The sequence below is a fragment of the Ovis aries genome, chromosome 6 (genome assembly GCF_016772045.2).
Source record: "Ovis aries strain OAR_USU_Benz2616 breed Rambouillet chromosome 6, ARS-UI_Ramb_v3.0, whole genome shotgun sequence".
Taxonomy (NCBI): Eukaryota; Metazoa; Chordata; class Mammalia; order Artiodactyla; family Bovidae; genus Ovis; species Ovis aries.
Window position 1 is genome coordinate 31,674,466 of NC_056059.1, and position 21,095 is coordinate 31,695,560.

General features: G+C 38.1%; 1 protein-coding gene across 1 annotated transcript in view; it reads right to left on the minus strand.

The window, feature by feature from the left end:
- Positions 1–21,095, minus strand: part of GRID2 (glutamate ionotropic receptor delta type subunit 2) — a 1,640,866-nt gene that overhangs the window by 246,767 nt on the left and 1,373,004 nt on the right. The window contains exon 13 of the mRNA XM_004009703.6: positions 1,736–1,931. Within this exon, the coding sequence (XP_004009752.1) occupies positions 1,736–1,931 (196 nt within the window). The remainder of the gene's footprint in view (positions 1–1,735; positions 1,932–21,095) is intronic.

The window sequence follows — 21,095 nt, forward strand, 5'->3', positions numbered from 1 at the left end:
ATATGAAGGAAAAGAACTCTTTCCAAAACTACTGTGAGGCTTAAATTCATCCACATCCAGTGAGTACCTAGTAAATCCTAAAATCTATCCTCCTTTCTCCCCAGTACAACATCTAAGTTCATTCACCCACCAAATCTCACCTGCCTCCCCCATGTCCCCAGTAAGTGGAGGGTACTATGTTGAAATTCTAAGAACCAACAGGCCTCTGGTCAAAAAGAAATATATATTTCATGATCGGTACCTGGGCCATGGGAAACTGGGATTCAAATAATGAGAATGAAGGAGTTAGACACTGTTGCTAAGATTTCAAGGACATTATTTAAAGGCATCATTTATACTCAGAAAGACCTTTATGTCAGCATTAGTAGTTTTAAAATAATAGTATCAGTGCAGCGACTGAAAGAATTATGAGGGTGACACTAGGGAACCATGGCGAGAGCAGTGGTAAAGGACAACATGCGAAAAGGTAGAGACTAATCCTGGAACCTGGAACAGAACGTGGGCTTCCCAGGTAGTGCTAGTGGGAAAGAATCTGCCGGCCAGTGTAGGAGACATAAGAGATGCAGATTCAATCCCTGGGTCGGGAAGATCCCCTGGAAGAGGGCATGGCAACCCACTCCAGTATTCTTGTTGGGAGAACCCCATGGACAGAGAAGCCAGACAGGTCACAAAGAGCTGGGCATGACTGATACGCCCACATGGCAGAATAATATTTACAGTCAACAAAACATTTTCCAACAAGGTAGTTTTGCCTTCTAAACAAGGAACTCAGACTTGGAGTTCAAATGATCATGCTGTGAAAGGGGACAGAAAAAAGTATATACCACCACTGATGCTGTTACTGGATATTTATTCATTCATTCATCCCACAATTACTTAGTGAAAGTCAGCCCTTGTGATTTTCACTGTGAAAGCCGCTGGGATAATTTTAAGCAAAAATCATTCAGTTCTCTCATGGAGGCTGATGGGGCCCAAGGAAGAAAGATTTACTTTTATGTACATGTTTATAAGCCACAGTCCAGAATAAAAACTAATCTCATGTTTTTAATACAAAGGATGGCTCTCTGTGTTTTTTTAAAAAAATAACTTCTAAATGATGATTTTATAAAAATAAGCTATTAATAAAGATTTTCATTTTTGGAAATAGAAATAGACATTCATAGAAATTGTATTTATGGACAAGATTAACTTTTACTCACAGAGAACTTCACATAATCATATAAGATAAAGTTTTCATCTAAAAACAAATGTAGTATAGAAAACAACCAGAGTTGTTTGAAAAACTTGGATAACCTGAATGATATTTGTAATGGGATTTGTAAAAGCCTTTTCCAGTCTTCATGTGTATAAGTCCCTGACCTTGTTCTGAACAAAATACCAGCTCATATTTTCTAGTTTTGAAATTCTGTTGTAAAAGGATCCTTAACCATACCACAGAAATCTGTGAATTCCCTTAACTGGTGTGGTGAGTCACCTCAAAGTCTTCTTAAATCAATAGGAGGCATAATTTAACTGAAAACACCATCATTTTCTTCTCCAGGGGATCTTCCCGACCCAGGGATCAAACCCATATCTCCTGGCAGGTGGACTCTTTACCACTGAGCCACCTGGAAAGCCTTAATTGAAAACTCTATGTCAAAGTTAAAATTATGAAAAGGAAGCATCAACCTCAGTTTAGCAACTCCAGTATTAGGGACAGAATGGCAGACTATGAATGCAGAACTACGGCCAGTACCTTTTGAATGCCTGCTTGGGACTCCAGAACGTTATTCTCTGATCCGTTGCTTCGGTTGATCATCCGCCACATTTGGGAATACATACTGTCTCTCTCAAAAGGATTCATTCCCTTCATGCGAACATGCTCATATACTGCAGAGTCCAGGACTGTGCCGTAAGGGATATCTGTTTGCTTGGAAAGGTCCTGGAGAGACCTTGATTTTGGGGAGAGCAGAGAGACACAAGACAGAGTACTGAATACTTTCAAGTGGAAATAAAGGAAGCAAAAAGTAATATACATAAATACAAATGTCAAATTGCTTTTTTTCTTTTGCTATTTCTTAACATTAAGATATAATATAGAAAGAGAATTGCTGTAAGGGTGTGTAGAACCTACATGGATCACAAGAAGACAAAAATCATTACTAAAGGAAAGGCGGAAATTTAAAGTGATAGAGCAAGGCTATTTTTTTCCCCCAGCTGTGAGGAAAAAAATCAAGCAATCCCCATCAAAGCAAAGAAAAATGAAATTATATAGCTATATAATCATACAGTTTTTTAAAAATTTCAGTATGTTGCAAGCTTTAAGATTATGTTCTTTTAGGTGCCAAGGCTTCAACATTTTTATAAAATAATTACATTTTGTATAAACAACATGTTTTGGGTAGGTGTATACTTAAAAACTAGTATTTGTAATAGTCATTACTTATTGAGCATACTCCATACATGCTATGCAGTTGGCATACATTATCCTTACAGCAATGCCTCATGTTTAGAACTATTTCACCTATTTTATAGATAAGAAACCTTAGGTACAGGGAATAAAGGATTAGCTTAGTGTGGCATGGTCATTGAAGCATAAAGACAGAATTCAAATGTAGATTTGACCAACTCCAAAAACCATATTTCTACTGCAAGATGCTGACTATTATCTCTATATTTATTTATTTGTTTTTGTTAGATTTGCTTTAAGTGTGTGTGTGTGTGTGTGTGTGTGAGAGAGAGAGATTTCTATTTGTATTAAAATAGAGTAAGTTTCATGCTTCTGCAAAGATGAATATGTTTTCAGCTTTCTCTTTTACAGAATAATGTTCCAGGATTTTCAAATCAATCTGTAAGTTACAGATGGTATCTACTTGTCCCAGGTTGTTCGTTTCTAAATTGATGGTCAATTTCCTTATATTTGAGTTTCTGATAAGACACTCATACTTTCTAACTTGGAGAACCAATTACCACTTCACTGGAACTCACTGAATTTGTGTAGGCACCCAACTCTAATGACTGACATTTAAGAACAAATATGTGTCTTTGGCATACTGTTTAAAATTAGATGCTGGCATGCTTCAGACTCACTAACCTCTGAGAATGGGAGCAGATGCTTTGAAGCACTATACCATATTTTGAACAAGAACAAATACCCACAGCCCTCCAAAACCACGGGCCATGAATGTCATGTTATGTATACCTCTGACCTTTTGGTCTGTTTCTAGATGGAGTTTGCTAATGATTTCCTGGGGGGGTCTTTGCAAGCAACGCTAGCACTGGGTAAGGGTATTGGGAATACCCTTGCAGGTCACCAGTTTCCATCATGTGCAAAACTGTGTTGCAAACAATACATTATGGGCCATGTTTGTTAAATATTTGTGCCAGTTTTTAATGGTAACTTTCAGCAAAATTTAATCTGCATTTTATTGAGTTTTATGTTGTTCATGTGTATAATCTACTTTATGTGAGTGATACCATGGTGATTCCTTTTTGCTCTATACTTCTGCTTCAGAAAATGATGAATTTAAAAATTACTATTTTTTTTTTTCTTTTTGCAAGCAAAGCTTTACTGGGGTCCCTGCTGCAGCAACGGGGAAGCAAGAACAAACAACAGATTCCTTTGCTTGCTCATTCCTTGAAGGAGGTAAAATAAAGTAAAAATGACTATTTGAAGGGGAGAATTTTCTGGAATATCCTACAATTATTGAGATAATTCTTCCATTTTTAAAAGAAAATGTGACAGTATAGATAAATAATTGAGGGCAGAAGCAAGAATAAAAGTGTGTTACCCATAGTTAGAGTGCAGCCTAGTACCAGAGGGACAGGGCATCTGCTCCTGGAATGTACCATAGATTATCTTGGCACTAGTATGGTGATAAGAATTTTGTTTCAAAAGAACAGTTTATTTCTTATTTATTACTGTTTCTAGTAGTAGAAGTAAAACTATATTCAAAACTAACATTCTAACATATTTCCCAATGTTTAGTGATGCTTTAAACTGGTTACACAGGGGGAAGAAATGAAACTTGTCAGTATAGATTATGATAGCAGATCTCATTCACTCAATATCTACAAACGCAAGAGCAAGGTTAGGTAGTTATACCCAGCCTGTGCTTTCTAGAACCTGAAGGTGATGTTAGGACTGGAGAAAGCCACGTTAGGATTCACCAGAAACCCTCCCTGGATATGACTGGTCACTTTCTGCCCAGTAGTTTCTGGCAATTAATCTTGATTATAACTTTCTGAAGGTTTCCACTTGGCAAGATCATAGTGTATTGGTGAAAAAATGTTTATGCCTATATCTAAATATGTAACTGTTTTGTTCAAATAGTCATATTAGTAAAATACTGCTAAATAAATTAATGCTCCTTCTTAGCTTTCCATGAAAAGAAAATTGAAATCAACTGCTTGGATCTTTAATACAATCAAATTTTTGTGCCATGGTATCACCTTGAATATTAGCTTTAAATGTGAATATAGAATTATAACATAGCTTTATAGCTGGCAAAACTGTTTTATACACACAAAAATTTTAAAGCAACATCTTGATAGGTTTCCTATGTGAAGTTCTTGATGTCACAAAGAGGCAGTTTATTTTCAACATATTTCAAATTTAGAATAGCAGAACATTTTGTAACTTAGAACAAAGGCATGTTCCCTCTAGCTTCACTTCTGATATCAGGTTCAGCTTATAAATGTGCCGTGAGATATGCTTGCAATAAAAATTATAGCTTGTCTGATTCAGTGTCGTTCCATCATAGTACACCAAGATAGCACACCGAAGGTGACAAAAATAAAATGAAGCAAAATGAAGGGAACACAAATAGCTTATTACAGACAAAGAAAGCTGTTTTAGGAGCCCAACAGAGAAAGAAAGGACCTGTTATAAGTAGTACTTTTGTTATTTTCGTGCTCATATGAGGCCCTAAACAAATCAAGCGGAGAAGGCAATGGCAACCCACTCCAGTACTCTTGCCTGGAAAATCCCATGGACAGAGGAGCCCAGCAGGCTGTAGTCCATGGGGTCGCTAGGAGTCACTTTCATGCATTGGAGAAGGAAATGGCAACCCACTCCAGTGTTCTTGCCTGGAGAATCCCAGGGACAGGGGAGCCTGGTGGGCTGACGTCTATGGGGTCGCACAGAGTTGGATATGACTGAAGTGACTTAGCAGTAGCAGCAGCAGCAGCAGCCGCAAACAAATCAAGTAGGTTATTTCACAAGTGGTAATCCTCAAAACCATTATATCTTAAGGTCAACATCTGAGTAGATATTATTTAGACATGCCAAATCATTGTTTTAAAATGCTACACAATTATAAAATAGTCCACAAGCACCTAACACATAGATTAATTTACCTTGGTAAATAATGACATTTCTTTTCTAACAATTGGCAATGTTTACCCAGGACACAGAAGAAATGGGAAAATCTAGAACATTTTAAAGAAAAGTTAGCTGTGAATATACTCATACTGATATATTCTGTCTTTCCAGCTAACCACACAAAACCCATATACATGCACACGCCAAGCTGTGGGTGTCGGCCGTGTCCCCATGGACTGTGGACCATGAGACTCCTCCATCCACGGGATTCTCCAGGCAAGAATACTGGAGTGGGTTGCCATTCCCTCCTCCAGAGGATCTTTCCAACCCAGGAATCCAACCCAGGTCTCCTGCATTGCAGGCAGATTCTTTACTGCTGAGCCACCTGGGAAGCCCAAACACATAGAAAACTCGGCCATCACTCTGAGAATCCGTGAGCCCTGAGCCCTCCTCTCCCCACCCCACACCCCAGCTCATACACACAGTAAAAATGAATGTCCATAGCTATTCGTATAAAAGAAAGCAAATGTTTTTCCAGTCTAATCAGCCTTACTTTCTCAACATCTTACATCTTACTGAAATTCTTCTTTTATTTATTATACCTGTGTTCTATACTAAACAGTACTGTCTGATAGGTAAGTGGTATTCAGTTATTTACATGAATATTACAAATAGTAAGAACTTGTAATTCAGGGTACTTCTGTGAAATTAAAATTTAGGGTGGATCTAGGCTGGTTACAAACTCTTTCCATGAGAAGAAAAATACTGAAAACCCTGCAAGCATTGAAAATTAATTTTGATATATGTGATAGTCTGATATTAGCTATATCTGATAACAATAGCTTTGATATTGGGTAGGTTAGATTTTAAAGTTAAGCAGGTTTCTTATTTGTAAGCCATGTGATGGTAGGTACCCCTGTTAACTTTACTTTCCTCATCTATAAATGGGGAGAGTAACAGTGTCCTTAAAAAGTGATGATTTTAGGACTTGTCACTTCAGTATTTGATCAAGCTATCTATTGTTTTCATACAAAGATTATTATTATAACAGTTCCTCATCTTATAATGCACTATTTAATGATTTGTAATGGATTATATTTTTGGTGTTTGTGGCAGGAGGACCCCTTATACTACTAACAAGGAGATTCATGAATTGGAGTTGAGTTAAAGCCTCATCGGAGAAGGCAATGGCACCCCACTCCAGCACTCTTGCCTGGAAAATCCCATGGACGGCGGAGCCTGGTGGGCTGCAGTCCATGGGGTCACACAGAGTCGGACACGACTGAGCGACTTCACTTTCACTTTTCACTTTTATGCATTGGAGAAGGAAATGGCAACCCACTCCAGTGTTCTCGCCTGGAGAATCCCAAGGACGAGGGAGCCTGGTAGGCTGCTGTCTATGGGGTCGCACAGAGTTGGACACAACTGAAGTGACTTAGCAGCAGCAGTAAAGCCTCATCACCTTTCCAAGTACAAGAATGTATGAACTTAGGATACTAAGTGGTCATAATTTTCTTCATAGCAAATTCTTTATGACATTTACATGACTTTATTAGTGTAATTATAATGAATGTGTTGCTGCTTAGATTTTTAAAGCTGTCAGATAGTTAAAAATCTAATGTCCATCCCCACTGCCATGAACTTTCACTCATATTTTTACCTATTTTCTTTCAGTAGGTGAATAGCTCTTATCCATTTAAACTTTAAAATAACTCTCATAGGCCTTTCTTTTACACCTCCTCTCCCTTTCTCTCTTTTCTTCTTTCTTCCTCCCTCCCTCTCTTTCTTTCTCTCTTTTTTGTTTCACATTTGAGCCTTGTTGTGTGGAATGTTCACCAACAAATGACAAGAGTGAGCTGCCAGCTCTAGTTCTGGGGAATTTTAAGTCTAATCCCACTTTTAATAGAATGGAACACTTGACTCAAGTTATCCCATCAGAAGGATTTTTCTTCAGGGAGAGAAAAATGGCTGATGGATGCTTCAGGCCAAGGGGCTGACAGTGGATGAGAGACAAACAAGCAGGGATACATTAAAAGTGTCCTCCAACTCAGTTCAGGCTTTTCCTCCCACACTCTCTCCCCAGTTTCCTCCTCTGGATGGTAATTTCAGCATCTGCCAAAGGACAAATTTCACTGTAGCTCCAAGGGCCCAGTATAGCAACCACATGGAGCCCACTGGTGCTTATGTGGTTCATTTGTTGCAGTGGCTGAGCATTTCGCTGGCAGGGTAGAGGCAGGTGTCCAAGCAGGAAAAGCGCTCCAAAATTTAACGACTTAAAGAACAACTACGTGCCATAATAGAGGGCCAGCAGAGAGAACAATTAGCAATGTTGAGACACAAGAAACAGAAAAAAGAGTTGGAAACTAGACAGAGGTGGTCAGGGAAGGCAGGCCTACCACAGAGAGGTACTGCCAACCTCTGCACTGGGCAACCTCTCAGCTTCTAAAAACACAGGTTTTGAAGATATAAAGATTGAAGTGTCAATCCTTGAGCAAATTAAAATCGTCCTAATTTCAATTCCTTTCCCTGTTAAACAGGAGAAATAATAACTTTATAATAAAATATCTGGAGGTTTGTAGTAGATTTTGATAGAAGACACTTACCTTAAAATGTACTCTTTAAGTGCTCAATTACCGATCCTTGCAGTTATTATTACTATTATTACTGTTATTTTGTCCTCTATTATGATTTCAAGAATTGCCATGCTTTTATTTTTCCTGCCAATAGACTCATTCTGAGCTAAAGCTCTTCCTCACCTGTGGACTTTCTTTCTAACGCCTCACTCTAACTTCTCATCAAGTTTTGTAAATTTTACCTCCTAAATCTTGCAAATCTATCACTACCTTTGCCTTCCCATTGCCAGTACCCTCATCATTTCTACCTTGAGAATTATTTCTAAGCTTTTCCCCTATCTCTACTCCCACCTACCTCTAATCCAACCATCACAGCTAACAGTGTTCTTTCTGATGTGCAAATCCGATCCTACCTCTGCCTTATTTAAATACTTCCTGTATAACCCACTGCCCTTAGAAAATGGTTCAAACTCCATAGCATTCAAGATCCTTCAAAAATTTGCCCTACAAACTTTTTACCGCATTTTCAGAAATAACCTTTTGCCTCATTCATATTCACATTACAGGGCACACAGACTATTTCATCATTCATTGCCTTGTAGGTGTTTTCCCAGCATGTTTGCTTATCTTCTTGGTGAATTTCTTCCTTTCAAGATCAAATTCTGATGTCTCTTCTGTGCTCTTCTAATACTTAAAATATATGTTCACATCTTAGCATTGTGTTTTGAAATTTTACTTCTTTTTTTTTACCTCATTAAAATACATGTTACTGATTTTCATGAGATTTTTTTTAATGTTATTTATTTGTTTTTTACTTATCTTGAAACTCAGAACCTAGCCCAGGGTCTGGAAAACAGCAATTAATGAGGTTCATTTGTTTTGGCTGCACTTCTTTACTAGGAGAATGCTTTCATCTTGAAAAGCCAGCATTCCCATTAAACCCGTGTTGCATAAAAATGGAATTTTTACTGTATATTTTTACTGTATATTACTGTTGGGTGATTAATAGTGGCCAGAAGTATTGTGTAGTTAAAAGAAACTTTTTTTAGAAAACAAAACTTTATAAAAAAGAACTTTAGAAAGCCTTTCTGTATTACAATCAGTTGCAAAAGATTTATTGGACCACCAGGGAGTTGTGTGACAAGATGTTTTGCCATAAATGAGTTAAAAGGCAAGACAAATAAAAAGAAAATTTAAACAAATAGTACTGAAACAAAATATTGGAAAAAGCTGAGATATAGTCCAAGATTATGGTAGACATGGGGTACAGTACAAGCTGGGATGTCTATTCCTGAGACAGATACTTATTTAAGCAGTGCGGAAACAGATCTGACAATTTAGTGGTAGATGTGATTAACTATTTCTGATTAAAATATCAGAAAGAAACTGAAATGATGAAGACAATTGCTCAACTAACTCTGCAAAAGTTTATATATAATAATAAAAATATATATGTATTAAAGAATCTATGGTTTTAGTAGCTAAAGAAGAGATACAAACCAGAACAAAGAACAGTCACCTTTGGTAATGTGTGCTCGTGCTCAGCCACTCAGTCGTGTCTGACTCTTTGCGACCCTGTGGATTGCAGCCCTCCAGGCTCCCCCGTCCCTGGGATTCTCCAGGCAAGAATACTGAAGTGGGCTGCCATTTCCTTCTCCAGGGGATCTTCCCGACCCAGGGATGGAACCTGCTTCTCTTATGTCTCCTGCATTGGCAGGCAGGTTCTTACCACTAGCACCACCTGGGAAACCCTTTGGTAATACTGGAGTTTTATTTTTTCTTTATTTCGAAGGTTAAGTATTTACCTAAAGAGGAAGAAGTCTCGAGAAGAGCAATGCTCTACTTATAGGAGAGCAGAAAAAGCATATGGAAAGGCTTTCCAGTGTCCTATCTGCCAGTGTAGCCAATTGTCGCTTGAGAAACCACATTCTGTATCTTAGTAGCTCCTTCTCAGTGAATTTCTCCCAACTCCTTAGATACAAGTTTGGAAAGGAAGTCTGATGAAACATAGGGTATCAAGGGTAAATGGTGAGGTAAGCAGGACTCTAACACTCCCTGATGTCAGAAAATTTGGTTTGCAGATGGCTCAATTCATACTGATGAGCTATTTTAAGTGAATGAGGGGAACTGCTATTTAATGAAAGCAAGCTCAGGAAAGAGTTGAATGTTCTTTAGCCCAATGATGCTGCTGCTGCTGCTAAGTCACTTCAGTTGTGTCTGACTCTGTGCGACCCCATAGATGGCAGCCCACCAGTCTCCCCCGTTCCTGGGGTTCTCCAGGCAAGAACACTGGAGTGGGTTGCCATTTCCTTCCCCAATGCATTAAAGTGAAAATGAAGTCGCTCAGTCGTGTCCAACTCTTAGCGACCCCATGGATTGCAGCCCACCAGGCTCCTCCATCCATGGGATTTTCCAGGCAAGAGTACTGGAGTGGGTCGCCATTGCCTTCTCCACCAGACGCTAGGTTTCTTATTTTAAAAGATTAAGGTCAAAGTCATACTAGTGGCGGAAATACAATTCTCTCATAGAAGATAAGACTATATAGCCTAAGAAAGTATAATTTATGGGACCAGTTAATTTAGGAACCCAGCCACAGTTGTCTTGAGTGGAGAGAATGTGTTTGTGCCTTTCTTCCTCTCATGGTGCCAACACTTCTTCCTTCTCAAGACAGAAGCAGAAGACTAAAGTCTGAGGCCAACAAGTTTGAAGGATCCTTGCAGGGTGGACCCAGGGGATGTCCTCTGGATGGAGAGGGTGCTTTATAAGAGGAGCCCTAAGAGGACCAAAAAGGACTGAGGATGTAGAGAGGAGGGTCAACAGATGAGTATGGCTCCCTATGGGGGATGCTCAAATAAGGCTGGAGTGGTGCCTCCTTCGCCAGTCCCTCTGATCTGTCCTCCTCCCCACTCCTGTGCTATACCCTTCACATGCCCACACACCCCGCTTTCTGTGGTACAGCAGAGCATTTGACATAAAAGACAGCTTCAGATTTTTGTGCTCTGAGCTTCTTTAGAATACTTATTTAATCTTCATTTTTTTAAAAAAAAAAAACTATTTAAACATCCATCAGAATTCCAAATGTGCTTGGTCTAGAAAAAATAGTGGTAGTCACACAGAGCACATTGCTCCCTTCCAAACACTGTCCCTCCAACGTGGATTACTAGGCATGGAGGGCTATATCCCAGGAGATGCCTTTTAAGTCTTTCCTGAGAGATTTAGGAATGTTTCCCTCCAAAGAGTAGTCAGGAGCACCCCCATCTGCCACATGGTATAGACAGGATGGTCACAGGTAATACTAGAAATTCAGGTAAAATAGATGCATTTGAGGTAAAGGGATGTCACTCACTAGGTATGGAACATCTTCCTGCACTTGAGAGACGCATTTTCCTGTACACTTTTGAGGTTGATTTGGACTTGGCTACGACAGGTCATTTTAGAGAACCCAGAGGGAGGAGGAAACACTCTGTCCTTCTGGCTGCTGTTAAGCAATAATTAATGACGATGATGGTGAAACTCTCTCCAAAATGACAATGTAATATAAATGTGAGAAGACAGTCATCTGAAAATCCGACTGTCTTGCCTGACTTGTTGTTCCACATCATAAGCTAGGAATTAATTTTGTGAATCATGTGTGAATCCTGATATGTGGTAGACATTATATTTTTCCACATGTTGACGGAATGATCATTTATGACCCTGTTCTCTATTTTAAATGGCTTATTAGTTAAAGTAGTCTTTTATTATACACACATACATCTATGCATATATACACACTAATTAAGCAAAACTCTATTGCAAAAGGCTCAACATCCTGTGAATTCAATTACTCTGCAATTTTCCTGTGTACTTTCTTATACATTATTGAAAAAGATGCAATATTTGTTTACAAAGGACAATATGAACAGATATGGAATTATCCTAAATTTGTACAGACAGCATTTCATTATATTTACTACTGATGCTCAGCTAATTATAAAAACTCATTAGGACAATATCCTCAAATAAACCAATAGACTTCAGTATTAAAATAGTAGATTTTTATGTTCTTCTATCATTGAGAATACAGGAAGGACTTGACTAATTCCCAAGAATTCCCCTGAGGATCAACAAATTTCTAAATGATGTTAAGAAAGAATCCTTATACAATCATAACATCAGAGAGTTGAGAGAATTCCTGGAGGTATCACATAATTCGATTACGTTCTTTAAGGCACATAAGTCAGCCTCCAAAACTGACTTTATTTTTCTTCCTAAGGCATTTTTATGACTTCGAAAATTTAACACCAGGCAGTCCTTACTCATGCCTAACCTGAACTCCTCCTATTCAAATAAGCCTCTTATTTTGTTCCCAGTCCCACGGGCAGTAGTTACTTACCACCTCTAGGATACCTCTATTTCTTTATTTAATAAAACATTTCCTTTTCATTTTCACCCCCAGCCTTCTCTTTGCTGAATTAAATACTAAATTCCTTTTCTTTTATTCCCAGGATCTATTACTCCCTCCAACTTTTTTTTGGCGTTGTAATTAACTAAGCCATCTTTTTCTTCTCTATTGCAATTTGCATAATTTATGGATCTTATAAATAGATTATGGTAGTTTAAAAGTCCTGAAAAACTTTTACACTGCTAGGTGACCTTGGTCATTTTCCTTATAAACATCAATGCTACATTTCAAATTTATAATTGATAGATGATTCAATCTGAAACTGCCTATATCCCACAATTTTGAACTATTGTAGATACACACTATTTTTTCTTTCCATCTCTGTGTGAATTATCATATATTTGTCCCTGTTGAACTTCATCGCACTTCTAATCACCTTGTTTAATTTGTCAAGGTCCTTATGAATTCCTATAGTGTGGTTCTAGGCACTAATCACCCCTACTCAATATAAAGTAATCTGCATATTTAATAAGTTTACTCCCTATTCCATACTTCAAATCAACACTAAAGATGTTAATTAGAATCAGGGCCAGCACTGAGTTATGGAAAAAACTTTATTCAATATACCCTCCAAGGATGACATTGAACCATTGATCAGTACCTCACAATCGGGCTACTAACAAGCTATGATACAATAATACACAATATTACAACATAGAACAATGACCCAAATAAAATACAGTGTGGATTCAAATGAGGAATCAATAGTAACTTGCTATTTTTTTCCCTATAAGGTTTTTTAAGGAGCTCAAAACATTAATCTCAGTATCAAATTATTCATAGTGAAAGAAATAACTAGAGAGGAAGAATTTATCAGAAATAACAGTAGGGCTACTTTAACAGCCTATTTGAAGACCCAATGATATGCTATTGTCAAAATAAGGGGAAAGGTCACTGTTTCAGTGAAGAGTCTAATGAATCTTACTAAAACAAAAACCCTGCTCTTCATAATACAGAGCAGGGAACCAAGTTTCTATTGATAACTTAAAATTTCCTAAATATCAAAGATGTTTTATTTCTTTTCTAGTACAGTAGGTCTGTGGATTTTTCCAAAAAAGATTTTTTTTGGGAATTGTCCAGAGAAACTATCCTCTATTCCCAATTAGGTATATATCCTTTTTGAAAAATGTCAACTAAAAGCATATATAAAATGCATGTCCTAACACTCAGAGTCAGGTCTTATGGACAGTCACTCAGATTACAAATATCCAAACTATTTTTAAATTTTTCTCTCCATCTTCCTTTCATTAGCAAATGTTGAAAGCTCTGCATCCCTCTAAGAAAATGACAATTGTCATTAAAAAAAAAAAAAAACAAAAAAAACAAACAAAAAAAACCAGCCGAGCCAGCTGGCTGCAGATCTTTTTCTTTGCCTTCTTGGAAACTTGCCATGATCTGGGGCATCTGGTGATTTCCAACCTTGTCCTTAGGCTAAAAGATCAGGGTTGGAGAAATAGGGCCTATAATAGGGGTATGTGTAGCAAGTGTGTGTGTGTGTGTGTGTGTGTGTGTGTGTGTGTGTGTGTGTGTGTGTGTAGGGGTGGAGGAGAAGGTCATTAAAAATAAATTGACTTTCTTTAGATGACAAGAGCTTGTGGAGGAGCTAAGAGGATCAGAGAACTAATGGAGCCAAACAGATAATTGGTGGAGGGTGGAGGTCAGCACACCAGGATTGCTAGCATGATGGGAAAGAAAGATGGGTCAAGAAAAACAGGATGAGAAAAATGGTATTAAAAAAAAAGTTTCCTTTCAGTTCTGCCTTTCAATCTAGGATTTCTTTCTATTAAAAAAATAAATAAAGAATGAATAAATAAATAAATCTAGGATTTCTTTATTTCTTTTTATTAGTTATCTCTTTTTAATAATCTATGCAAACACATTTTAAAATCATTTTCCTCAGACCTTCTTTGATAGTATAGCTCAATTTTATAGTTGATACAGAAGTTTATAGTTGAAAGGACACTGCAAATAACAATTCAAACTGTAGGACATATATTTGGGGAGTGAGAGAAAGAATGGATCACATTTTCAAAGATGGAAAACTAAGGTACAAAGTGGTTTAAAAACTTACCTTTCTACCTTGCAGCAGGAAAGAGACTTGAACACTCAAAGGCAGGTCTCCAGTCCTCTTCAGCAGTGGTTCTGCTGAACAAACAACTCTCTGCATAGCCCACTGTCACTTTTCTCCATCACTAACTTTTCTACACTAACTTCAAAAGAGCCTGCCCCATGCACACTGGCTTCTCTAAAATGACTAAACACATCGCTCTCAAGTATAAAGGTTCTAACATATTCTCATATTTGTGATAAATATAACTTATTTATTAGGCTGACTTCATATAAAGAAGGAAAATAACAAGAAATAGGGTAGAGACAGGAATTTATATTCTTAAGTACTTAATGGTTTTTAGGTGACTAATGTTGGAGAGAGAGAACAAGAGACAGATTTGACTTGTTTAGAATGATTCAGCTTGTCCAGAAGAAGGAGATCATCTTTAGAGGTTATGGGAGCTTATTAGTGAGGTAAATTTCTCATCTTAGTGAGCTCACTGTAAACAGAGTCTATACAATATTAAAAGAGCCCTCTTCCTGAGAGTCACAAATATTAAATTGGGAGACAACTTTTAATTAAATGTGTACCTTCAGTGGCTTTAGAAGAATAGTGTACTTCTGAGAGTTTCTGTTTTTGTTTTCCAAAAAGAAAGACAAAACTCTGTCTATAACATCTAGATGGCTATGTGTTTATAACACATCCATCATTGTAGTACTTAAGTTCTCTGACAAGTAAGCCATTTCGACACTGAACAATATAGAGTCAGGAGATGAATGTCTTCCTCTGTCTGCAGTGCCTGTGCACTTTAGAGCTAAGCCTATACAATTCTGTACTAAACCAAAACATAAAAAGCAGAATGAATCAGGCCCAGCTCACTCCAGCCACCTTGAATTTGGTTGCTCCTAATAAAGTGTGCAATTCCCTGCTGAGAGCTAAGAAATAGCCTCCTACAGGAAGACTGAAGTGGGTGAGAGACGATGGAAATGGAAGGAACATACATTCTAGGCTCCCTGTTTCATCCTGGAATAACAAGACAAAAAATGACTTTCATATTTCTTTCTGACTTTTTATAAGGTATATAAACAAGTCATGGAGTTCCATAGTCTCAGGCCAGAGTCTGAGAAATTCCTTTCTGGTTCATTCATTCAATGAATATTTACTTATAGCCAACTGTGTACTCAATAAGGTACTACATAAAGCACTGCATTAATGCAAAGGTGATAAAACCATCCTTGAGAACATATATCATAATAAGGAAGGTAAAACAAATCAAATAACACTCCAGTACAAGACTAGATACTGTTCAGAGTGTAAAGGCATTCAAAAAAGGGGGCCACTAAATTTAGTTATGAAAACTCTGTGGAAATCTGCACAGAAGTGGTACACAAGCTACAGGTTACAAGAGGGGGTCATTACAGATGAAGAAAGTAGGGAAGACCGCTAGACCATTCAGGTAGGACCTAAATCAAATCCCTTATGATTATACAGTGGAAGTGAGAAATAGATTTAAGGGCCTAGATCTGATTGATAGAGTGCCTGATGAACTATGGAATGAGGTTTGTGACATTGTACAGGAGACAGGGATCAAGACCATCCCCATGGAAAAGAAATGCAAAAAAGCAAAATGGCTGTCTGGGGAGGCCTTACAAATAGCTCTGAAGAAAAGAGAGGCAAAAAGCAAAGGAGAAAAGGAAAGATACAGGCATCTAAATGCAGAGTTCCAAAGAATAGCAAGAAGAGATAAGAAAGCCTTCTTCATTGATCAATGCAAAGAAACAGAGGAAAACAACAGAATGGGAAAGACTCGAGATCTCTTCAAGAAAATTAGAGATACCAAGGGAACACTTCATGCAAAGATGGGCTCAATAAAGGACAGAAATGGTATGGACCTAACAGAAGCAGAAGATATTAAGAAGAGGTGGTAAGAATACATGGAAGAACTGTACAAAAAGATCTTCATGACCCAGATAGTCATGATGATGTGATCACTAATCTAGAACCAGACATCTTGGAATGTGAAGTCAAGTGGGCCTTAGAAAGCATCACTATGAACAAAGCTAGTGGAGGTAATGGAATTCCAATTGAGCTGTTTCAAATCCTGAAAGATGATGCTGTGAAAGTGCTGCACTCAATATGCCAGCAAAGTTGGAAAACAGCAGTAGACACAGGACTGGAAAAGCTTAGTTTTCATCCCAATCCCAAAGAAAGGCAATGCCAAAGAATGTTCAAGCCACCGCACAATTGCACTCATCTCACATACTAGTAAAGTAATGCTCAAAATTCTCCAAGCCAGGCTTCAGCAATACATGAACCATGAACTTCCAGTTGTTCAAGCTAGTTTTAGAAAAGGCAAAGGAACCAGAGATCAAATTGCCAACATCCGCTGGATCATGGAAAAAGCAAGAGAGTTCTAGAAAAACATCTATTTCTGCTTGATTGACTATGCCAAAGCCTTGACTGTGTGGATCACAATAAACTGTGGAAAATTCTGAAAGAGATGGGAATACCAGACCACCTGACCTGCCTCTTGAGAAACCTATATGCAGGTCAGGAAGCAACAATTAGAACTGGACATGGAACAACAGACTGGTTCCAAATAGGAAAAGGAGTACGTCAAGGCTGTATATTGTCACCCTGCTTATTTAACTTATATGCAGAGTACATCATGAGAAATGCTGGACTGGAAGAAACACAAGCTGGAATCAAAAATGCCAGGAGAAATATCAATAACCTTAGATATGCAGATGACACCACCGTTATGGCAGAAAGTGAAGAGGAGCTAAAAAGCCTCTTGATGAAAGTGAAAGAGAAGAGCAAGAAAGTTGACCTAAAGCTCAACATTCAGAAACAAACATCATGGCATCCGGTCCCATCACTTCATGGCAAGTAGTGGAAACAGTGTCAGACTTTATGTTTTTGGGCTTCAGAATCACTGCAGATGGTGACTGCAGCCATGAAATTAAAAGACGCTTACTCCTTGGAAGAAAAGTTATGATCAACCTAGATAGCATATTCAAAAGCAGAGACATTACTTTGCCGACTAAGGTCCGTCTAGTCAAGGCTATGGTTTTTCCTGCGGTCATGTATGGATGTGGGAGTTGGACTGTGAAGAAGGCAGAACACCGTAGGATTGATGTTTTTGAACTGTGGTGTTGGAGAAGACTCTTGAGAGTCCCTTGGACTGCAAGGAGATCCAACCAGTCCATTCTGAAAGAGATCAACCCTGGGATTTCTTTGGAAGGAATGATGCTAAAGCTGAAACTCTGGTACTTTGGCCGCCTGATGGGAAGAGTTGACTCATTGGAAAAGACTCTGATGCTGGGAGGGATTGGGGGCAGGAGGAGAAGGGGACGAGCGAGGATGAGATGGCTGGATGGCATCATGGACTCGATGGACGTGAGTCTGGGTGAACTCCAGGAGATGGTGATGGACAGGGAGGCCTGGCGTGCTGTGATTCATGGGGTTGAAAAGAGTCAGACACAACTGAGCGACTGAACTGAACTGAAGAAAGAAAAAAGTCCATGGGGTTGCAAAGAGTTGGACATGCCATAGCAAATGAACTGAATTGACTGAAAGAAGAAAACTTGGTTGATAAGTAGATATCCTGACCCAGGTTTACTGTTAGTAACTATCATTAGCAGCTTAATCTTGATTCTTAATCAGGCTAAAGTGATTGTTAATCAGATAATTAAGTTAAGTCGCTCACTCAGTCCTGTCTGACTGTTTGTGACCCGTGGACTGTAGCCCACCAGGTTCCTCTGTCCATGGGGTTCTCCAGGCAAGAATACTGGAGTGGGTTGCCATTTCCTTCTTCAGGGGATCTTCCTGACCCAGGGATCGAACCCAGGTCTACAATCAGACAATAGAGCTAATCATCTGGCTAAGTACTTATCTATGCTTAAGATCAGACGGGGCTTCTTTATATGGTTTTTCCTTGGTTTGTTTGTTTCGTTTATTATTACCTCTGTGGGCTTGGAAGACTAGGGGGCAGGGCAGGAAGACAACACTCATAAGTTAGGGTGTTGGTAGCTGTGTCAGAGAAATAATAGTAGCAACAGGGAAACCTTGAGGTTTAGTTGAACCAGGTAAAAGAAATAATTCAGGGTATGAAACTGGGGACAGAATGGTAAAAGGAATTGTTATTAGTACCCCTAAAAATGGGAGTGGAGGGAAGAACAGTCCAAGAAATTTGCATGAACTTCAGGGGAACAAGTAGAAAAATGGAAACAAATCCTAGGTGTGTGTCTGAGAATCATACTGTTATTCATATCTTTTTTTACCTCCATTTATTCTTTATACTGAAGTTATGAAGTTGAACCCATTCTCTCCTTACCCTTAGGGAAAATAAGGCTTAAAATTATTATGGAAAATGACAAGATCATTCAGCTACTAAGTGGGAGAGATTTTAAATGCAAATTTACTTAAATCGATGTCTCTGGTGCCTGTTTCTAGGATACCATGTAACTCAGAAATATGTGGAATTAACTTGGCTAAATATAATTCAGCCATTAATTCTTTTCTGAAAAACTCCTTATTTTTCAAAGAAACTTATAATGATCCTGATGATTTTCATTCATTAAAGTATTCATGAATATATTATTTATTTATTTCATTCAGTAAAAATTTAGTGCATTTGCTAATTGCAGAGGATATGACCCATTGGTGAAGACAGAGGTTCTAGTGCCAATTGCCTGGGTTTGCTACCCCAGGTTTTAGTTTTGTCATCTTCAAAAAGGAGATGAAAAGAATATATCTCTCATGCAACTGTTATGAGGATTAAATGAGAAAATTTACGTGAAGCATTTGGAAAGTGTGTCACATAGAAATCACTCAATCAGTGTTAGCTACTCTTATTAATACTCTGTGCCAGGGACTCTATGAGGCATTAAGGGCATAAATAGGAATATAACATAGTCCTTGCATTTGAAGAAAGTATACTTTCAAAGAGAAGACACAGGTCTAGTTTTGCCTAAGCAAACAAAAGATGCCAGAAGAGAACAGAATTCTGGGTCATTTCAGGAGGTTGGAACAGCACGGAAACTCCAGAGAAGCATGACATGTCCTCCAAGGCTATGGCCTGAATGGGGCATAAACAAGTGTGAGAAATAATTAATTGATGTGCTGTGTGTGCTTAGTTGCTCAATTATGTCTGACTCTTTGCGACTCCATGGATTGTAGCCCACCAGGCTCCTCTGTCCGTGGGGATTCTCCAGGCGATAATACTGAAGTGGGTTGCCATGCCCTTTTCCAGGGGATCTTCCTGGGATTGAACCCAGTTCTCCCACATTGCAGGTGGATTCTTTATCGTCTGAGCCACCAGGGAAACCCAATTGGTGCCCTCGGACAAAAAAGAAATTGATCAGCTTTTGAAGAATTTAATAAGCTCTGCTGATGGAATTGGACCTTATTTTGATAGCTTGAGGTAACAATGAAGGCTTAGAGCCAATTTTAAGGACTGAAGAAGGTTACTTTCTGGATGTTTCACTCGAGGGTAAACTTGAATGAGAAGATAATGGATAGAGGGAAGCAATAGTTGAGGTAGAAGAAAAGAGAGTAAGACATGAAGCTGCAGGCAGGGAAAGTCAGGATCTTTTACTGCCTCATTATTGATAGAGGGAAGAAAATTAAGGGAAAAAGCAAGATTAAGGGAAAAAAAGGTGGAGAAGAAATAGAGGGAAACAGAGTTGGCCTCTACTTCATTTTGAAAATAGATTGCTAATCAAATGATATAATCTGCCAAACAGGCTAAAGAAGAAAAAATCATCTGAGTCTATCAGTTGATGGGAAACAAAGCATTTGACAAAATCTAACACTCATACATGATAAAAAAAATACATAGAAAACTAGGGATAGAAAAGAATATCTTCAACTCAATAAAGAATAGCTACAAAAACGCTCCAGTTAACCTTATACCTATTAGTGAAAGAAAGACTGAATGCTTTTCACAAGATGGAGAACAATCTAGAGATGTCCAGTGTCATCACTATTATTTGACTTAGTACCCAAAGTTGTAATCAGCACAGAAAAGGCAACAAGAGGAAATAAAAGGCATACAGATGAGAAAGAAAAAGACATAACTGTTCAGTTTTATAAATGGCATGAAGGATTACATAGAAAATCTCAAAGACTCTACCCAAACTCCTAGAACTGCTGGAACTAACAGCAAGATTACAAGATAAAATCAGCATGTAAAAATTGTATTTTTATACTAGCAATAAATATGTGAAAACTGAAATTAAAAATCCAATACCATTTATAATGGCTGGGATAAAAAGAAGTAGATTTAACTCCATCATATATAAGACTGATGTACTATAAACTGCAAAATACTTATAGAAGAAATAAAAAATTTAAATAAGCAGAAAGATATACTTTATTAATAAATTGGAAGACTCAACATAGTAAAGATGTGAATATGTTCCCAAACTGATATACAGGCTTACTACAATTCCTATTAAAATTCAAGCATTACTTTTTATGCTGATGTAGACAAAATTATTCTAAAACCCATACAGAAAGGCAAAGGAAGTAGAACAGGTAAAAGAATTCCCCTCCCCGCAAAAAAAAGGAACAAGAGTAAGTGAGAGGAATCCCTATTCTTAATTTCAAGCTACGGTAATCAAATCTATGTTATTGGCAGAGGGATAGGTACATAAATCAATGGGACAGGATAGGGAACCCAGAAAGAGATTCACACAGAAGGCCAACTGATTATTCTTTACA